General features: G+C 45.1%; 1 protein-coding gene across 5 annotated transcripts in view; it reads right to left on the bottom strand.

The window, feature by feature from the left end:
- Positions 1–20,256, bottom strand: part of FNIP2 (folliculin interacting protein 2) — a 123,928-nt gene that overhangs the window by 70,854 nt on the left and 32,818 nt on the right. For 2 of the 5 annotated variants that reach the window (XM_065903840.1, XM_065903843.1), the window contains exon 1: positions 16,034–16,842. The exons of the other annotated variants lie outside the window; for them this stretch is intronic. In XM_065903840.1, the coding sequence (XP_065759912.1) occupies positions 16,034–16,194 (161 nt within the window). In that variant the 5' untranslated portion in view covers positions 16,195–16,842. Of the gene's footprint in view, positions 1–16,033; positions 16,843–20,256 lie in introns of those variants that run through there. 5 annotated transcript variants of the gene reach the window in all.

Raw genomic sequence — 20,256 nt, 5'->3', positions numbered from 1 at the left:
CCAGGCAGCCTCCTCAGCTTCAGCCTGGCAGCCCCTCTAGTGATGAGCTGCAGCCAGAATGACCTCCAAGCCCTCCAACTCTGACGCAAACCATCTATCTGGTGTGCAGTGTACAAGGTGTAACAGGTGTCCTCAGCCAGAGAGGACAAGAGAAAACAGAAAAGCCACCTTCGTGGACTGACCTTCATGTCTGCATGGCATCCTGGCCTTCCTTGATGGGCTCTGCACTGTGATGGAGAAGCAGGCTTCTCAGCACAAACACATCTCTAACCGACAGAATGGTCCAAAAATGTTGGCAAAATATGAAGGCGAAAAGTGCAAGTTCTCTCAAGGCTACAGGAGACGCCGAGTGGGCAGGAGTCACCGAGCGGCCCTGTTCCAGCCAGCATGCTGCCGGCTGGCTTCCCAGATTCTGTTATTATTAACAGGGTCTTCTTTTTCTCCTGTTTAAAAACTTACAGAATCTCTAACTATGACTCATATTTTCCAAAAGGGTTCTTTTAATTCTTAAAAGAGCACTAATTCTTTTCTTGTATCTAGAAGCTACAAATTATCTGTAAATTTTTTTTTTGGGGGGGAAGCTTTGCGATCCATCCCCAAGCATGCATTAATTCAGTATTTCCTGAGCTAACTCTTTCATGCTCTTGACAGCATAACCCAAATCATCAACACACATCTCTGTGTTCCAGGAGGGCTGAGATGTAACTTTCAGCTCTGCTCAGAGCTACCTTGCATCAACATGACTGCAAGTCTTTTTCTGAACGTAAGGTTTCCCATCCTCCTCCCCACCACCCAGGGAAACTCTCTACTCATAACAGGTAGGTGAATGAATTTCAATCAGTCAAGACACAGCCTCACATATGAGTTATTCTATATCCATTTAACTTACACACAGATAAGGAAATAATTCTTTTTCACTAGAGACTTCTCGAGATTAATTTTTCTAGATTTTCAGAGGTTGAAAGTATGACTCTCCATAAGATCTTTTGTTTACAAAATGGGAAAGTCAAAATAAACAGAAGCTGTCTGTATTTTGGGGTATAAGATATTACACCTATTAAGAGATGGGTATAGGTGAGTAGGTGGGGGAGCAGTCAGCGAGTAGGGCTGAGGGCTGTGCTGCGGGGCAGAGGCCAAAATAAGGGAAAAGAGGGAGTGGGAAAGAGCGAGAGACATGGGGGGAGTGGTGCTAACACACAGACTCACATACTCTTTGACCTAGATATCCCACTAGTAGGAATTAATCCTACAGATCAACTCGCATTGGTCCAAAATGGTCATGTACAAAAAGCGATGCACAGCAACACCATTCAGAGCAGTAAAGGACCAGAATAAAGCGTCCGCGTGGGATGGTGCGTCCCTACAATGGGGGCTACCCGGACACAACCCCGAACGGGGATGCTCCTCAGCCAGTGACATGGTATGCGTTAGGACATCCCTCTAACTGGAAAAAAGAAATATAGAGTAACGTGTATAGAATGCTGCCATGTGCATTTCTAAAAGGGATAAAACTCTGAATTTCACTGTATACCCATAACACCTGTCTAGAAGATCTGTAACTGTGAGATTGGTGGTGTCTGGAGGAGGACGCTGGTGGTTACAACAGAGAAGCAAGCGGGCCCCTCCCCATAGGACACGGTGAGAGCCCCCCATGCGAACACCACCCTATGCAGCAGTGTCGGGGCCACAGAGCAATGAGTCTACAGACCCTGGGCCGGCAGCCTAGGCGCTCGCCCTCGCCCGCCTCCTGCCCATGCGGCCCACCCTCCCTCTGTGCTCTCAGCATCCCCACCTGCAGAATGGGGGTGGCAGTGGTACCCACCTCACGAACGCTGTTTTGAGGGTTATCTCTGCTTATCACAGAGCCAGGCAGGCTATGAGTGTGTGCAGGTAGGTGCTAAGACTTCGTGCTTGTTCAATATTTCACCATGACTGCACTCTCTCTTGAAAAATTAAAAATAATGAAACAGGAATACAACAGAAACATTCTTTCCTTTAAAACCCATCAAAGAGGGACTTCCCTGGTGGTCTAATGGTTAAAGACTCCTCGCTTCCAACGCAGAGGACAAGGGTTCAATCCCTGGTTGGGGAACTAAGATCCCACATGCTGCATCGTGTAACAACCCATCAGAGAGTCTAGTATTGTCTTAAGACAAATAACCTCAATGACAGTGTGCTCTATAAAGCTTCTGGTAGCTGAAGCCCGAGGCAGTGGGTGAACTTCCACGGGGAGACCACCTTACTGAATTATAAACAGTCCAATTCCGTTTCAAATATGTTGTTCGGCCTCGTGTGTGTTCAGTTGCTCAGTCATTCTCCCTTTTGTGACCCCATGGACAGCAGCCCAGCAGGCACCCCTGTCCATGGAATTTTCCAGCCAGGAATACTAGAGTGGGTAGCCATGCCCTCCTCCAAGGGATCTTCCAGACCCAGGGATCAAACCTGTGTCTCCTGCATTGCAGGCAGATTCTTTCCCGTTGAGTCACTAGGGAAGCTCACAGTCTGGCCTTAGACAATGGCATTTACTGAGCTCCCTTCTCAGCATCCACAGACCACACTTTCCTGCCCCTTTCCAACCCTGCCTCCCCTGAGGACAGAACAGAGTTTCCAAGAAAGGAACACCCCCTCTCATTTATCAAACCCATTTACAGATTTCAGTTTGCTATTACTGTTCAGGACTGTATTGAATTGATTTCCACCTTATTAACGAACTGTCCTTTCATACTGCATAATCTTAGAACCTAGAGATGCTGGTTCCAGAAGGCCTGAGGTCTGGGTGCAGACAGGGAGGCTGGTGATGAGAGCTGCACGGCACATGAGAAATACCTGCCTAACCTCCTTCCAGAAGGTTCCTGAGCTGGCCTTCACAGGTGTCCTTCACAGGCGTCCCGTGTTCTGTTTTACACAGGAGTTAGGAGATTGGAATAAGGTTGGAACCAGTAAGTGGCAGAGATGGGACCCAAACCAGTGTCTTCTGACCCCAAACTGTGCTCCTCCAACGCTGCTGGGTCATCAGCTCCACATCACGAGCGAACAACTCGGGGTCATGTGCTCTGTACCCTAAAACCTCCCTCTGTATTTCCATCTGAGGGTAAAAATGCACTATGTTTGAAAAATAAAAAATGCTGATGATACAGTGTTAGGACTGAAAAACAGAACACAGGGTTATGTATAGAGTACGATCTCGATTATGTAGAAAAATGTGATCAAGCATTTTTTTTAAAAAAGTTCACACACACACACAAAATCAGCAGCTCAATATCACAAAGGATTCATCTCCCTAACACATAAAGACTAGTCAGAGATCACTGACGATTTGTAAGCCAATGGAAAGGAGGGCAACCAGTACAGACAGTTTACAGAAAAAAAAAAACAATATGGTCTTTAAACATAGGAAAAGATGCTAATTCTCACTCTTGGAAAGAAAAAAGCAAATTAAAAAAAACAAACAAACCCAAAGGTAAGACACCCCACACAAGAGGTGCAGGCGGAGGTGCAAATCGGTGCAACCACAGATGGAGGGTAACTAATCACAGCTCTCAGGGTCCCCAGTGTTTATAACCTTGGACCCCCGACTCCACTTTTGGACTAAACAGACACTAATGTGTGACTGCAGTGTGTCTGATAAAAGCAGAAGACTGGAAACCAGTGGAGAGGACATGGATGGGGCAAATTAAACCCCTTGCTCTCCATCCAGCCCACGGAACACCAGCAGCTGCCGCAGACGGTGGGTGTGTGCCCACAGCCGAATCCACAGGGCAGGCCTGGATCCTGGGACAGGCCGGCCGCCCTCTGTGGGGGAAGGAAGGATACATATTGGCTTACTTCCACACAAGAGAAATGTAGAAGGATATAGTTTACGCAAATTGAATTTTTAAAATGTATGAAGAGGAGCGATGGTTCTGAGCTCTGAAGGCAAGAATATTCTCACAAGAATATTCAGTTCTCCCAGGGAAGGAGTGAGGCTGGTTCATCAGAAGTGGGATTTTGCTCCACTGGTTCTGAAAGGGAGTTCCTGACCTTAGGGTCCACTCCCGGCTGTGGACAGGTATGGGGTGAAGCAGACAATTGAGACCAGGAGCTGCCCCCACACCTCCTAAGCTTGGATTTTAATTATATGGCCAAGATAGTTGATGAGCTGGCCTCGAAATGGCTGGGTGGGGAAGACAAGCCTTGCAAAAGACAGCACTGGAGTGCTGTCCTAGAGAGACCGGTAGTAGGTACCTGAGGCCAGAACGTGCAAGAATGCTGCAGGATGGCCCTGAGTGAGGAAGGGCTCACGGTTCATGCCTGTTGCCACGTGTTCTCTATGACCCCATGACAGTGGTGGGGAACCCTGAGCCATGTGGCCAAGGGGGCTGGAGATAAGGGCCTCTGCCACTTCTCACCCACTTGCCTGCTCCAAGTGGACACCCAGAACCTTTGCCTACTGTTCCTGGCATCTAAAGTACCCTTTCTTCATTAAAAAAAAAAAAGTCCATATAAAAACTAGTCCAGCAATCTTTATAACAGCCTCTAGTCATGAGAGCCAAAACCATTCCATCACTGAACAAACTTCAGCTTCAAAGTGAAAGTGTTAGCTGCTCAATCGTGTTCAACTCTGTGTGACCACATGGACTGTAGCTCGCTAGGCTCCTCTATCCATGGAACTCTCCACGCAAGAATAATGGAGTGGGTTGCCATGACCTCCTCCAGGGGATCTTCTTGATTCAGGGATCAAACCCAGGTCTCCAGCATTGCAAGCAGACTCTTTACCACCTGAGTCACCAGGGAAGCCCATGATCAATAAACTATGATCCAGCACCAAAAAGGGATGAAGTGCCATTACATGCCAGAACGCAGGTGAATCTTGAAAATAGGTAAATGAAAGAAGATAATCACGGAGCATCATATATTGTATGATGCTTTTTAAAGAAAATGTCCAGAAATAGGCAAATCTATAGAGACAGTAAATTCATCATTGATTAGAACCATTTGTAGGGAGACTAGAGGATGATAGCTAACTTTGGTGGGTGGTCTCTTTTAAAGTTAATGAAAATGTTCTGAAGCTGATGTGGTGAGGACTTTACAACTCTGTGGACACAGCAAATTCACTGAGGTACAGAAAGACTTCAGATGGGTGGGAATTATACTTCGATAATATAACTGGAGAAGTATTAATACGTTTTTTTTTCCTGAAAATTATTGACTGGAGACATATCAACATGTTTTTAGAGAGTGATACAATTATAATCACTGTGAAAGGTGTGTGAAAGATGTTAGAGCTTAAAAGTGATCAAGTGTTCATAATGCAACTAGTATTTGTTGTTCTTATTCATATTTTGTTCTGTTAGGTTTTTGTTCCAACCTTGTGTATACTGTACACACAAGCTTTATTATGTAAAATTTTCAAAAATGACACATCATAAACTTTTAAGTGAAGAATTTTTCAGTGAATTTTATGCAGGTACTTTCTCTGACCGAGTGACATATAACTAGTGTCTCAGGAGATGACAGCTCTTCAGAATATAGTTTTGATTCAGATGATGTGAATATTAGACTAACAAAATGACAAAAAACCTTAGTGACTGATTCTGATACTGAAGGTGAACATGAAACTCCTGATGCTAGAGACTTTACAGGTGTGTCAGTAAAGACTTCACAGTGTGTAACTGCTGAATTTAATAACTCGCAAAGTGTTAGTGAAATAACAGAATTAATTTTTGGCTGTCCAAAATAAAAATCTTTGGCCATAGGCATTAGTTTCTGCAAAAATCCCCTGGTCAGTAATGAGTTAAAAGAAAATGAGATTCTGTTTCCCCCTCCCCACCTCCAAGAATGGGGCGCAGTGGGGATGCCAGATACTGCTGGTGAGCAAGGAGACAGGACACCCACTCTGGAGAACATCGAATAAAACAAGAGTCATTAAGTCCTAAAACCTAAACTCCACTCTTCTGGAGGCACTCACCCTACGAAATTAATGCCAGCGTGCAGACAGGGACATGGTGATACATTCATTACAGCATTGATTATAATAGTAAAACTTGTAAAAAAAAAAATTAAATGCTCATGAATAGGCTAACAGATACATAAACTGTAGCTTATTCAGAGAATGGAATGCTATACTGAAGTCAGAATTAACAAAGTAGAGCTACATGGATTGATACAAATGAATCTCAAAAACATCCAGCTGTAAAAAAAAACCAAACAAACATCCAGCTGTATAAAAAAATAAGCTCTGAAATAATATGTACAGTATGATATCCATTTTATAATGTTAAATACATGTAACCCAGTATTATTTATGGATACAGCATAGCCAGTAATAGGCTTATAGGTGGCGCTACTGGTAAAGAATCTGCCTGTCAATGCAGGAGACACAAGAGACACTGGTTCGATCCCCTGGTTGGGAAAATTCCCAAGAGGAGGAAATGGCAACCCACTCCAGTATTCCTGCCTGGAAAATTCCATGGACAAAGGAGTCTGGCCGGCTACAGTCCATGGGATCACAAAGTGCTGGACACGACTGAGCAACTGAGCACCATAGCCAGTAAACAATAGATATGCAGAAGAATAAGAACCATCATGTTCAAATGGCAGTTACCTCTGGAAGGAAGAGAGGGAGGCGGGGCCACAGGAAGGAGGATACAGGAAGCATCACCTGCTTCCCTAATGGTCTGGTTCTTTAAAAAAAAATTATACATGTGAAGCAAAAGTGGCAAAATGTTAAGATTTAAGAAAACTGGGTCACAGGTTACATATATGGTTAATATAGCATAGTCTGTACTCTCTGTATGATTGAAATGTTCCGTAAGAAAATGAAAGTGGAAAAGGGTTTTTTAAATGAGGAAAAGAGAATTTGTAAGAAACTAACAAAATCAATTACTTGGATGAGATGGAAAAGAAAAAAAAGAGGTGGGGAGCAACAAATTTCAGAGAGATATTTTTCTTTTGAACCAAGTGGATATACAATCTCTGAAGATATATGGATAAAATGCTTTTCAAAACGTTAAGGAAGGGACTTCCCTGGCAGTTCAGTGGGCTAAGACTCCATGCTCCTAATGCAGGGGCCCGGCTTCCACCCGGTCAAGAACTAGATCCCACATGCCGCAACTAAGAGTCTGTAGGCCACAACTGAAGATTCCATGTGCCGCTACTAGGACCCGAGCAGCCAAATAAATAGACATTTAAATAAACAGGAGAGGAATGAATGGTGAAAACAGCAGCAACAACAACAACAAAAGTTAAGGAAAAAACTTATTCATATCTTCTAAGAAGTGATTTAACCTACGCAAAATGTTGGGATTGAGGGTCTCCTTATCTCTGCCTCAAGTGTCCAAGTAGAGGACAATTCCAACGAGAGGTCACTTCTGACTGCTTTGTCTGTCCACTGCTCCTCTCAGGGGAGAGGAATCAACTGTGATGCACAATCTTCCTTCCCTCTCCGGCAACTACCCGCCTGCAGAGCACCTCCTGACCTGGGCCTCAGCTCCTGGCATCAGGTAGGCAGGGACTGTCCTGTGGGCCGAGGCCCGGGGTGTCCCAGGATCTGGAGGACCAGGCGGGTGGGTGGCCCAGACTCTGAGGTCAACAGTCCACGGCCCCTGTTGCCACACACGACACTGTTTCCCACTTACCTAACCAATTTCTATCTCTCAATTTTCAAATTCTGTTGGGGAAGGAAAATGGGTCTCCTTCCAATTTCCTACAAGGAACATCTCCAAGGAAAATTCTCTCACAAGGCAACTGTCAAGAAATTCAAACAAAGATAGGTTGTTCTCTGCATTGTAACAGTCAGAAACTAAAAATATTAAATATCCATTATAGGACACACCCAAAGTGTCTGAGGTCATCCGTTCAAGATACTTAAAAAGTCATTAAAAACATTGTAATGACATGGTGAAAATGTCATGGTATAACACTGAGTCAAAAAACAGATTATACATACATACAATACACATATATGGTTCAGTTAATACAATGCAGCTTATATCCACCTACCAAAAAGGACTGCAAGAAAATAAATAAAATTATTAACAGTAGTAAAAATCTGTATGACAGCACTCTTGGCAAGTTGGGTTTTCATTTTTATACTTGCTTGCATTTCCTAAATGCTTTGTAATAAATTGTATTATTTTGATAATCAGAAAAAATATTTAAGAAAAATATTAAAAGTAAGTTTAGTAACAATATAAAAGAACGGAGGCATTTATAAAGAAAAGGAGAAAGCAGCTAGCCTAACATGAATGCAGTCATGCTCTGTTAAATTTTAATATTTCATACACTGGCAATTAAGTGGAATTTAAAAATAAAAAACACAGTCTCATTTATATCAGCCCCCAAAAGAAATTCTTAGGTATAAATCTAATACAATACCTATAAGATTTATAGGAGGAAAACTACAAAACTCTTAAAAAAAAAAGAAATCAAAGGAGTTGTTTTCTAGATATCAACAAGCTGATTCTGAAGTTTACACGGAGAGGACCCAGATCAGCCAACATGACATTGAAGGGGAAGACCAACGTCAGAGGAATGACAATACCTGACCTGAAGTCTTACTACAGGCACAGTAAACAGGACAGTGTGGTCCTGGTGAAAGAGCAGACAAACAGATGGGTAAAGAAGAGTAGAGGACACAGACCCAGAGTCACACACACTCAACCGACCTTTCACAAAGGAACAAAGGCAACACGATGGAGAACAGGCAGTCTTTCCACAAATGGTACCAAACAAGTGGACATCCATACGCCAGAGAAAGAATCTCAACACAGCCCTTTAACCCTTTGCAAAATTTTAACTCAAAATAGACCAGAGACACAAAATGCCAAATTATAAAACTCCTAGAAGAAAACGCAGGAGAAAATCTAGATGATCTTGAGCACCGTGTTGACAGCACAAAGGCACAAGCCATGAAAGGAATAGGTGAGAAGCTGGACCTCATCAAGTTTAAAAACTGTCCCGTGAGGGACAACAAGAGAAGAAAACAGGCCTCAGACTGCGGGAAAATATTTGCAAAAGACAATACTGATAAAGGACTAGTGTCCATAATATACCCTCAACTCATAAAACTCAAAATGAGAAAACAAACAACCCAATTTAAAAACTGGCAAAAGACCTGAATAGACAGAGAACAAAAGACATAAGTGTATGAAAAATATGCTCCACATCGTATGTCATTAGAGAAATACACACTGAAACAACAAGACAGCACCACACACCTATTAGAGTGGCCAAGAGCCAGAACACTGAACACTCTTAGCAAATGCTAAGAGGACATGGAGCAACAGGAACTGTCACTCATCGCCGGTGGGAATGCAAAATGGTATAGCCAGTCCAGAAGCTGGTGGTTTCTTACAACAAAATAAACTCTTACCTTACAACCCAGGAAGCACACGCCTTGATATTTACCCAAAGGAATAAAACATAGCCACAGAAAAACTGGCATGTGGATTTTACAGCAGCTTTAGTCGTCCCACTGTCAAAATGTGGAAGCAACCAACACATCCTTCAGTAGGTGGATGGATAAACTGTGTCCATCCAGACAGTGGAACATTACTCAGCACTAAAAAGAAATGAGCTATCAAGCCATGGAAAGACATGGAGGAAAGTAGGAAATACAAATTACTAAGTGAAAGAAGCCAATCTGAAAAAGCAATGTACTGCTATGATTCCAACCAAAGGACGCTCTAGAAAAGAGATTATGCTGCTGCTGCGTCGCTTCAGTCGTGTCCGACTCTGTGCGACCCCACAGACGGCAGCCCACCAGGCTCTCCCGTCCCTGGGATTCTCCAGGCAAGAACACTGGAGTGGGTTGCCATTTCCTTCTCCAGTGCATGACAGTGAAAAGTGAAAGTGAAGTCGCTCAGTCGTGTCCGACTCGTTGCGACCCCATGGACTGCAGCCTACCAGGCTCCGTACGTGGGAGTTTCCAGGCAAGAGTACTGGAGTGGGTTGCCATTGCCTTCTCCGAGAAGACAGACTATAGAGACGGAGCCTTTCAGCTCAGTGGCTGCCAGAGTTGGGGGTGGGTGATGGGTGACAGGAATAGGCAGAGCACAGAGGACTTTCAGGGCAGTGAGACTGCTCTGTATGAAACTATACTGATGGGTTGTTACAGTTATTGTTTAATCACTAAGCGTGTCTGACTCTTCGCAACCCCATGGACTATCGCCCACCAGGTTCCTCTGTCCCAGGCAAGAATGCTGGAGTGGGTTGCCATTCCCTTCTCCAGGGGATCTTCCTGACCCTGGGATTGAACCCACATCTCCTGTGTTGGCAGGCGGATTCTTTACCACTGAGCCACCAGGGAACCATATGGATGGGTACACATCCTTACACATTTGTCCAAACCACAGGACGAACACCGCTAAGAGCGAACCTCAAATGTAAAGCACAGCTTGGGGGGAGGATGACATGCCAATTGCAGGCTCCTCAGCTGTAGCACACATACAACCCTGGTGTCAGACGCTGACAGCAGGGGAGGTGTGAGTGTGGGGCAGGGAGGAGACAGGGGCTCTGTCCTTCAGGCTTTTCAGTAAACCTAAAACTGCTCTAAAACACAGTCTATCTTAAAAAAAAAAATCAGTGTTCAAGGGAACTTCAAAATGTAGGACCTTTGAGTAATAAGGACCGGTTTTAAACTTTGCTATAGGGTTACTCTCTGAGGACCATTTACTCTACTAGAGAATCTCCTGTGACGATGAGAACCAAGGACACGTTATTTGAGTGTTGGATGCAGTCACTGAAGGTCTCTGTCCCTGCTCAGCAGAAGTGCAGGCCACCTCCCCTGAGGCCTATCCATGCTCCGCAGCATCCCCCAGTCCTACACCAGCTGTCGTAAAAGCAGTTGACACTGAGGCAGTAGTCACTGCCTGGAGAGAACAACGGTTAGATACAAAGAAGAGAGGCTCCAATAGCAGGAATGTTTGTTATCAAGCAAAGGCCAGTGCGCAAGACTCTGGGGGAGCCCCCGCCTCCCGCCCACACCATGTACGCAGCTGCAGCCTGGACCACCCGCACACCTCCACCCATTCATCGCCCCACGGAGGACCGCAGGCCATCTGCATCCTTCGGGCATCACTGTTAAGGGTGCACACCACGAATGTTCCTGCCTTGGGATCTCTGTACTCACTCCTCCCACTGCTGAGAACACGCTTCCTCAAATACCCACACAGCTTGCTCTCCAGATAGAAAAAAACGACCGCTGAGATCATTCTGACTCCCGTGGTTGCCAAGGGATGTCCTCACATCTGCCTGACATTTCTGGGTCCCACTGGTCCCTGACAGACAATCCGGATGCTGCAGCTGGAGGGGACCCAGACACCCCTTCCGGAGGCTGCAGACCTGACTCATCACTAGAGCCACCCCAGAAAATCTCTGTGTCCCTTTTCAGTAAACAAAGCTTCCCTAGCTCCACTTCCAGGACTTTGAGCTCTGAAGTGAGGCTCAGGAACCTGCATTTTTAAAAACACGTCTTTGAGGAATCAATCACCTGATCCACCACTTTAATTTCTTTTAGAAGAGAAAATAGAAACACAGAGAGGAGGCGACAATCCCAAAGACACAGTGGGTTTCAGGGGAGACGAGCCCTGAGATCGTGAGATCAAGGCAGAGAAGATCCCAGCTCACAGGTGCTCGCCTTAAATTTGGTGCCACAGTCTATGTTCTCACGTCAGGGAAGATTAAAAACAAAAAAAAATCACTAAGTGGGGAAAGTAGCTTAGGCTCTACCAAGATTTTGGTTTTTTAATTTTTTTCTTTTGCTTACCTTTGGGGAGGGTGAGAAATGAAAGTGAAAGAAAATGTTATACATAGTGAGAAAAAAAAAAGCATTCTAATTCACATCTGTTCTGTAAAGACTTGAGAGTAGTGGGCTGTTTTGTTTTGTTTTGTTTTTTAAAAAAAGCCTTTCTAAACTAATAAAGATGAGAGATTAAGAGGAGGAGCAAAGCCTGCAAGATGTAGAAGTCTGACTGATAGATGAATACCTGATACACAACATCCCACATACACTCGGGATCCTGTAAAAGTGGGGGAGAGCTGCCGGGAATCCCGCCGGCTGGGTTTCCTTGGTGAGTGTTGGTTGGGAGTCTAGTTACAGTATCCGGCGGGTCACGGGTTATGGCTCTCAGGGACTCCCGCCAGGGCTTGCTTCCCCTTGTTCAGAGGTTATTCAGCTTCTGCTACTGTAATAATGAAAGGATGAGGCTGAGCGGTGGCCTGACTCACAAAGGAGTCACAAGAGACCCAGGAGTCGTGGCCACCTCATCCTCCCCAGTCCATCTGGCCGAGCAGAGCTTGCTGGAGGCAATGGGGCGGGGGGGAACCCTTCATCTGCCACCCAGCACCTGGCCTGGGGGACCCAGAGCCAAAGTGATTTGCCTTCTGCCTGGAGCACTCTCAAAACACTCCCCTACAGTGACTAAACAACAGGGCTTTACCCTGCTTGTCCTCAAAATAAGACCTAGATCGAGTGTAAGTTAGTCATCTGGCAGCGTGGATGCTGCAGCCCCCGTTCCGTTCTGAGGCTGTCCTGACTCACCCCCGAGAGCTGGGGATCAGAGAAAAGATGAATGTTCTCTGAACCTAGGGCAACATGCCTCTGCCCAACACCACGTTACCACTGCATTCCTTCCACCGTTCACTCGTCCTCAGATTACATCCCCAAATCCCAACCATCAACTGGTGGAAATAAACTCTCTTAACGAGTCAGAGAAAACTCCTCGTGGCACATGATGTCAGCGGAAAGGGCAGGGAAGCAGGGAGCTTGCGGTGGCGATGCCCAGGGCATCGCGAAGAGGCAGCCCAGGTCCGCAGCCTCCCCGTGAGGCTGGTCACCAGCACGGGGCCGTCAGCTGACCGGGGTGGGGTTGTGCCTGCGCCCGCACTCAACCTGTCCAGCAGCTCATTTCCCAAGCAGGAAGTTTTGCAGTGTTTCTCAGTGAAGAGCGTGATACAAACACTCCCCGCCTCAACCCACCCTGCCTTATACTCCCCTTTAGAAGTCTTTTACTAAAGCCTTCAGGAACTATTAACTACTCTAAACATAGACCGCCCTACGGTTGTGGTCAGCTCATCTCCGTGAAGCATGCGCTGGGGAAGAAGCGCCCTGGTTTATGTACTTGTTTTCTCCATAGGCATCTTCCACAAACAAGCGAAGGCTCTATCTTTTTTAATAGATTCATCTGAATCATAGGCATATCAGAGATCTATATTCACTCCTTCTCTCCCTCCCTCCTGGAGGTTCTAAAGCAGCCACAGTGGATCTCTTCTGAACCCAAATGTCAAGATGTGAAACTTCAAGCACCGTTGACTCTGAAGGGCTGTTTCAGTTCCTCTCCACGTGTGGGGCATGGGTTTTTTTTTTTAACTTTTAATTTTGAATTGTATAGTCGACTAACAATTTTGTGATAGCTTCAGGTGGACCAGCAAGGGACTCAGCCATATATAAACATGTATCCATTCTCCCCGGAACTCCCCTTCCATCCAGGCTGCCACATAACATTGAGGAGAGTTCCCTCTGCTATACGGTACGTCCTTGTTGGTTACCCATTTGGGGGCACATTTTTTAAGGCAAGGCTGTATCAAATTTTCTCGTGCCATCAGAGAAACAGCAATTTATAAGATTTACAAGATAAGCTGGGCAATTTATAAGATAAGCTAGGCACGTCCTCCCAGATTCTGCATATAAACAGCCTTATGGATGAATTTAATTTGCTGGGAAAGTTTAAAAAGTCAAGTTATTAGCATCTTTAAGAGAGCAGATTGGAAGCAATTGCAGTTGAAGCCCCACATCACAGTTCACAGTTCCTAGATTTGAGCTAAGTTTCAGCAAGGAATGTTTTACTGGCAAACCACTTAAGACGCCTCCTCAAACTCTACAGGTTTCTGCTGACTCTGGAATTTTGTGAAATTTATTGAAAACCCAATATATTGAAAACATTCTAGAGGTTACACAGAGTAGAAGCGAAGGTCGAGGTGGGACAACTTCCATCCTGAAATCTCTCATTCCACAGGAACCACAGTGGGAAGACCCAGGGCTTCTTCCTGCCCTGCACTGTGCCAGGTTCATACGGCGCCACTGTTGGGTACCTGGAGCCTTCCCACTGCACCTATGGAATCTGTCTCTTCACCTCTGACTACGTGGAAAATCATGAGCAATGAAAAAGAAGGAAAGAAAACTACCTATCAGTGTGCCAGGACAACCACTCGAAACTGTTGGTCTAAGATACCCAAGAGCAGAGCGGGCACTGGGAGTCACACCTGGCTGGCTGCCACCTGACCTGGCCGCACAGGTACCTCGTGAGCAGCTGGAGCCAGATCCTTGGGGCACAAGCTCCTATCAATAATTCACTCCACCCGAGACCAGCCCGACTCCTAGAGAAATTCAGGGAAAAAGGCACCAGCCTGCAAACAACGGCCACCTTTTCAAGACTGTAAAAGGGGAAGAGAAAGTGGAAATAGGACCAAGACAATTGGGGTGACCAGAGATGAATTCCAACTAAATGACACACATCATCACTGTTCAGAGGTCTAAAACCATCTCGGCATCTAAGAAGTAAATCTAAAGGAAGTTAAAATAAGGAAAAGAGACAATGCACGTGAAAAGGTTTCGTTCAGTTTAAAGCGTCATTTGCAAATTCACTGAGGGAGAAGCAGAAGCTCAGACGGAAAACTGAGGAAGTCCAGCAAGAATTGGTGACGCCCTGAGGGTCTTCTCCTGTGGGCGCCACCCCCGGTGCTCCGCCTACCTACTCAGGCAATCGAGCACTGTCTGAGTAACAGAAATAGGGATTCAGAAAGTCCTGGAGCGACCCTGTAGAATCTTGGAGGAGGAGAGAATTTCAAAAGCAATCCGAACCAGCTACGCATCTGAACAGTTGAGAATGAGATGCAGAAAAAGCAGGGGGCCAGCCAGGGTTAACACAGCCTCTGGGCAGCAGAGCTGGGATCAGAATCGGATTTGGATCCACACCCAAGATGGCCAAGTGTGGATCCACCAGGCTCTGCTGCCACTCAGCCATCCTTTCCACACAGGAAAGACCACAGATGGTCTAACAGTGAGATTCTTATCGCAACAGTCACATCTCTAAACTGAGTGGACAGCACGGGGTTTCCAACTATGGACACTTAACCTGCAGTGAACTCTGTACCGTTTCATTGTTTCCATTGAAGAAACACCATGATTTTCACATGACAGAAATCATATCCTGATTATTAGTCAACAACCAAGAACTATATTTATGAGGTAAACAGTTGATGAGCCATGTTAATGCTGAGAAAAATTCTATAAGGAAAAAAGTAACAACACTCAAGTGGATTTAGAAACTTACTTTTATACTAATCATGAGAATCGGAGCTTACTTTTTTCTGGCCTTCCTGAATATTTTGGAATGAAATGCAATTTCCAAAGTATTTTTCTGTTTCACTAATATGCACTGAAATTCCTTAATGTTTCCACTAAGAGTTATCACTAACAAAATTAGTGAATTCTTCCAAAATGAATGAAACAATTAAGTAGCAATTAAACAGCAAGTATAATACATATTCCTTTGATGGGCTGCATTACAAACACTGGTTCATCCTAACATCTTTCTTCCCATGGGAAGGATTTTCCAGAATGGGAGCCTGGACTATCCTGCACCACCCCACCTCCAGCCAGAAACGCGCAGCCCTCTGCCCACCAGCCAGACTGAGAAGTGGGGCATCTGGGCCCTGTCTGTCCGTGTGCTGGTCCTTTGGGGCTGTGGCTCCTTCTCCCAGTGAGCCCTGAGATTGCACTGTTCAAGCTTCCCCCGGGACAGGCAGCACCCACTGCTTCCTGGTGCCTCCAGCAGGAGAAATGGGAGGCTCAGGAGCACATTGGCAGCAGGACCCCAATGGCTGCTAGAAGACACCCATCCTGGACCTCTTCTGTAAAGGACAGGGCTTGTCTGCACACCCACCAACCACCTGTGCCTGTCTGCAAACCCAAGTTTCAGATCACCATGATTTACCTCCCCGGTGCCCAGTGAGAATTTCTCTGAGACTCTGAGACAGAACAGAAATTTCAAACCTGTTGCTGAGTTCCGGGGCATCAGGGCTCCTGCCCACTCTCGCATGCCTCTGTGTCCTTGTGCAGAAAAGCGTTCTGTGCGGCCACCCATCACTCACACTCCAGGCTGCGTCTCGCCAGCCCCCCGGCTGGGCTGTGGTCCTGGCCGAGCAACCACACATCTCCCGGCGGGTCAGCCCTCTTCCAGGTGGTTCTGACTGTCCTCATGGACTTGGAAGGTCCTATGGCTGGAGGGGTTTCCACAGTGATCGGCTGTCCCTATGATACCCGCACACTCCTGGTACAGAGGAGGTAGGTTACACAAGTTTCTGGGCAGCAACCCCTCTAATTTCCTCTTTCAGAAGTTTTTTTTAAAAAAAAGGAACATTCACTTGTTATGTAAACGAAGCCCCTCGATTTAGGAAGTCAGATGCATGCCTTACTCTGTAAAGCAGGCTCTCAGCAAAGCCATTAGAATCCAACAAGTCCAAGCCCCACTTCCTACTTTTGTTCCTGGGTTTGCGCTCCGGTTACAAAAGACAAGACTCTCAACAGGCTGAGTGGCTCGGACTGACTCACGCCGTAGTGGCCTGGCCAGAGATTATGAAGTAGCCAATTAATTGATCACAAGATCTCCGCACACGACTCACATGGCTGTGGGTGAAACCCGGTGACTCGCCTGCAGCTGCAAGGTTGTCCTGACATTGGCCACCACCCTCTTAATGGCTCTCCCGTGAGCAAGTGTCAGCTGACAGGTCTTACTTTGCAACCTTGAAAATCCTGCCCAGAGCAAGCAAGAGACGGCGGCCCTCAGCAAGCCCCCTGCAGGGCTTCACGCACAGAGGCAGACGTGGAGTGAGGGAAGGGATACATCCTGGCTTTAATACCAATGTCGAATTTAATTTATTTATGAAAGAAAAACAGTAATAACCGAGAAGCCATAAACCCCAAAGCTCTTGCACTGGATTCTTAATTCCTAAGCACATCCAAACTGAGAGAGTCCTAAATCAGCAGAATCCAAGAACAAAGGCAGTTCAATTTCTACTTATGACATGAATGTACTTTACTTGTAAAATGAGAATAATACTATGGTATTATATATCAATATGATATAGCTATGATATATGTTAATATACCACCTACTTCAACATTTCATGATACATATTTTATATTTTCAGGTTATATTTTATGTGATATATCTTACATGATATATACTTTACTTATATATTATGCATTTTGTGACATATATTGATATAGTACATTATTCCTATCATTTTTATGAAACATTTTATACTTTTGTTATATTTTATGATACATACTTATATAAAATATAAGTATGCATAAAATGTATTGATAAATGACAATTTCCATATTTTACATTTTTTATGTCTTATGATATATGTGCTATTTTATGTGATACACATTTATATTTTATATGATATACATTGATATATCATACATAGCATTTTTCCATAGTACTGTGAATTTATGGGTAAGATTTTTCTTTTAGAAGAAATAAAAAGCATCGGTCGCTAAAACTGGACTGTCCCAATTCACTTTCCTCTTGTCATCCTGAAGTCAGGGTGAAGAAAATACTAAAAGTTCTAAAATCTGATGAACCCTTGGCTGGGTCTTTAGTTTGATGAAATGAAATTCATACTTCATGGTGAGACAAGAAAAACTTAAAAATGCTCCTCTGCCTGTGTGGGCCTCCCCGCTCACCTTCAGTGCCTGGTGAGTCTGCACCAACCAGACCTCCGGAGGCGACATTCCTTCCTAATCCCGGGAGGGGTCTGGAGGACCCTCAACTAACTCTGCACGTGTGGATCTGGGTTGTGCAAACTAGCAACACATCATCTGACGTTCAACATTTGTCTCAGAAACCCATCTAACTGTGACTTGACCACTGACAGGATGATGCTGCTAGAGCTTTCTGAAAGACTATATCCCAGGTTATAATCCTCAGGTTGGCTCAAATAAAATTTTCCATTTCTTTCTTAGATCAACTATTGATTAATTTTTCATCGACAGGCTTCAGAGGGCTTTAAATGTCTCAACACATGGCAGCCACGTGTATTCCACTCTGCGATGTGACAAGGTCTAACACTGCATGGCAGAGGCCTCAGTTACCTAAAGACTTCACTGTGTATGTGACCTTAAGGTTCCTTTGCGACAAACCCACAGAAGATGTTAACCAGGCCCTCCTCTGAGAGAGAGAGAGATTGTAATGCATCTACGATGGCAACACCCTCCTCTGTGACACAGGCTCAAATGCCAAGACAGGGCCAGGTTAGGAGAAAGCAAACCCACTTCTCCAGGAAGGCAAACACATTCTGAGCTCAAGGCTTAAGTTCATGGCCTCAGTGAGATCAGGGGTTCTCTGTCTTTCTTCTCAACTGTCTGGAAAATCGCTTTCACTTCCTCACAAGAGGACCAGAGAGCACCCTCGTAGCACCAACCTGTCCCAGTGAGCAGAGGCAGAAGGAAGCCCCATTTACCACCATGCCCATCTGAGACGTGGGCAAGGCCCTAGGTCAACGCCTCCAGCTCACCTGGGGCTTGGCTCGCCTTGTCTAGAATCACAGTGGATACGAAGGCATCATCCTATGTGGGTGGGGTGGAGCCTTGAAAATGCCCAAGTAACTAGATTTTATAAAATCTGTAGAGCAAACACTGCAGTGAACACAACCCACTTTTTATGTATTAAAAAACACATTTCACTTTTAAAACTTCAGTCTCTGAAAGATATTTATCTGGGCCCTGAGGAAAGGACAAAAACCCTTTGTAACTATGTATTCTATATATACACCTTCCCAGCAGATAGCTGCAAAGCTGCTCAATCATTCCAGCATTTTACATCTTCCCAAGGTTTCAAACACTGTTAAAACAATGTGTATGTATCCCCAATCCAAAGGATGATGCGAACATTTTTAAACGACAAGAATAATAAGAGAAGAAAATGACAACATGGTTATGAAGGATGAAACAAGGAGGAACTGCATTGGGAAAGAATTCCCTCCAAGAGAAACTCTAACCTCTCACTCAGCCTGTAACTAACATGCAAGGATGAGGGTGAGGAGGGACCAAGATGGGCCCTTGTAGTATTTCTATCAAGACTTGAGCTGTGTCTTCAATAGTCACTGCTTCTCCCTAAATTTGGTCAGCACAGCTTTTAGCCTCTACTTCCCTGGCAGGGTGGTGCTCACACGTCACAGGCTCAAAAACACCCAGGGCTGGGCCAACTACCCACCCCCCCAGCCCCATTTCTGACTCAGCGGTTCCGGTTCTGGGCTAAAAACTGGGAATGTGATTCTCACAAGTTCTCAGGACACAGTCACTCCTGTCCTGGGAACCACCTGCTGAGGACCACTTCCCCAACAAGAATCCCAGCCTCCCCATGAAGATGTTCTGGGCCTGAATTCTGCATGATTTTCTAAAAACACCCTTTTAACACTAACACACAAATTTTTTCTAATAGAGCAGTGTACGCATTTCACGATCAGTTAGAAATTTTGAAGATAAAAAACTGGGTCTGGACGTTCACTTTGTGCAGATCTTACATATGACCTTTTCACTGTCTTAATATCACTGAACATTTACATTAAAACTAGGACATGAGGGACTCCCTCTGCTGGTCCAGCAGCTAAGACTCCATGCTCCCAGTACTGAGTTATCTCAATTGATTGTTCACTTTACTTACATTAAAACTAGGACATGAGGGACTCCCCCTGCTCATCCAGTGGCTAAGATTCCACACTCCCAGGGCAGGGGGCCCAGGTTCAATCCCTGGTCAGGGAACTGGATGCCCACATGCTACAACTAAGAGTTTACTTGCTGCAACCAAAGGTAGAAAAATTCCCGTGTGCCACAACAAAGACCCGGCGCAGCCAAATAAATATTACCCAACCCCCCCCTCAAAAAAAAAAACCTAGGACATGAATCCAGCTACAAGAAGCCATTGGCCTCTTTCAGCGTGGTACAGGTATTATGACCAGAGGGCACTTCTGCTCAAACTCCAAACACCCTCTTTTTCCCTCTCTCTCGTCTACTACAGCACAGGTCTTTTAGAAGTTTTAACATCTTGTGTTCATGCCAATCAACATTACTCATGGCATTTTAACATTTTATGTTTTCTCTCTGTTCCCCCCAATTCCACAGTTTAAAACCAGATCGTATGTAATAAAGCAGGAATATACGTCAGAACCACCACCTCTGTACTTAAAAGGAATGCCTGTCTATGGCTC

This window comes from Muntiacus reevesi, chromosome 13, assembly GCF_963930625.1.
Source record: "Muntiacus reevesi chromosome 13, mMunRee1.1, whole genome shotgun sequence".
NCBI classification, from domain to species: Eukaryota; Metazoa; Chordata; class Mammalia; order Artiodactyla; family Cervidae; genus Muntiacus; species Muntiacus reevesi.
This window is presented reverse-complemented; position numbering and strand designations above follow the sequence as displayed.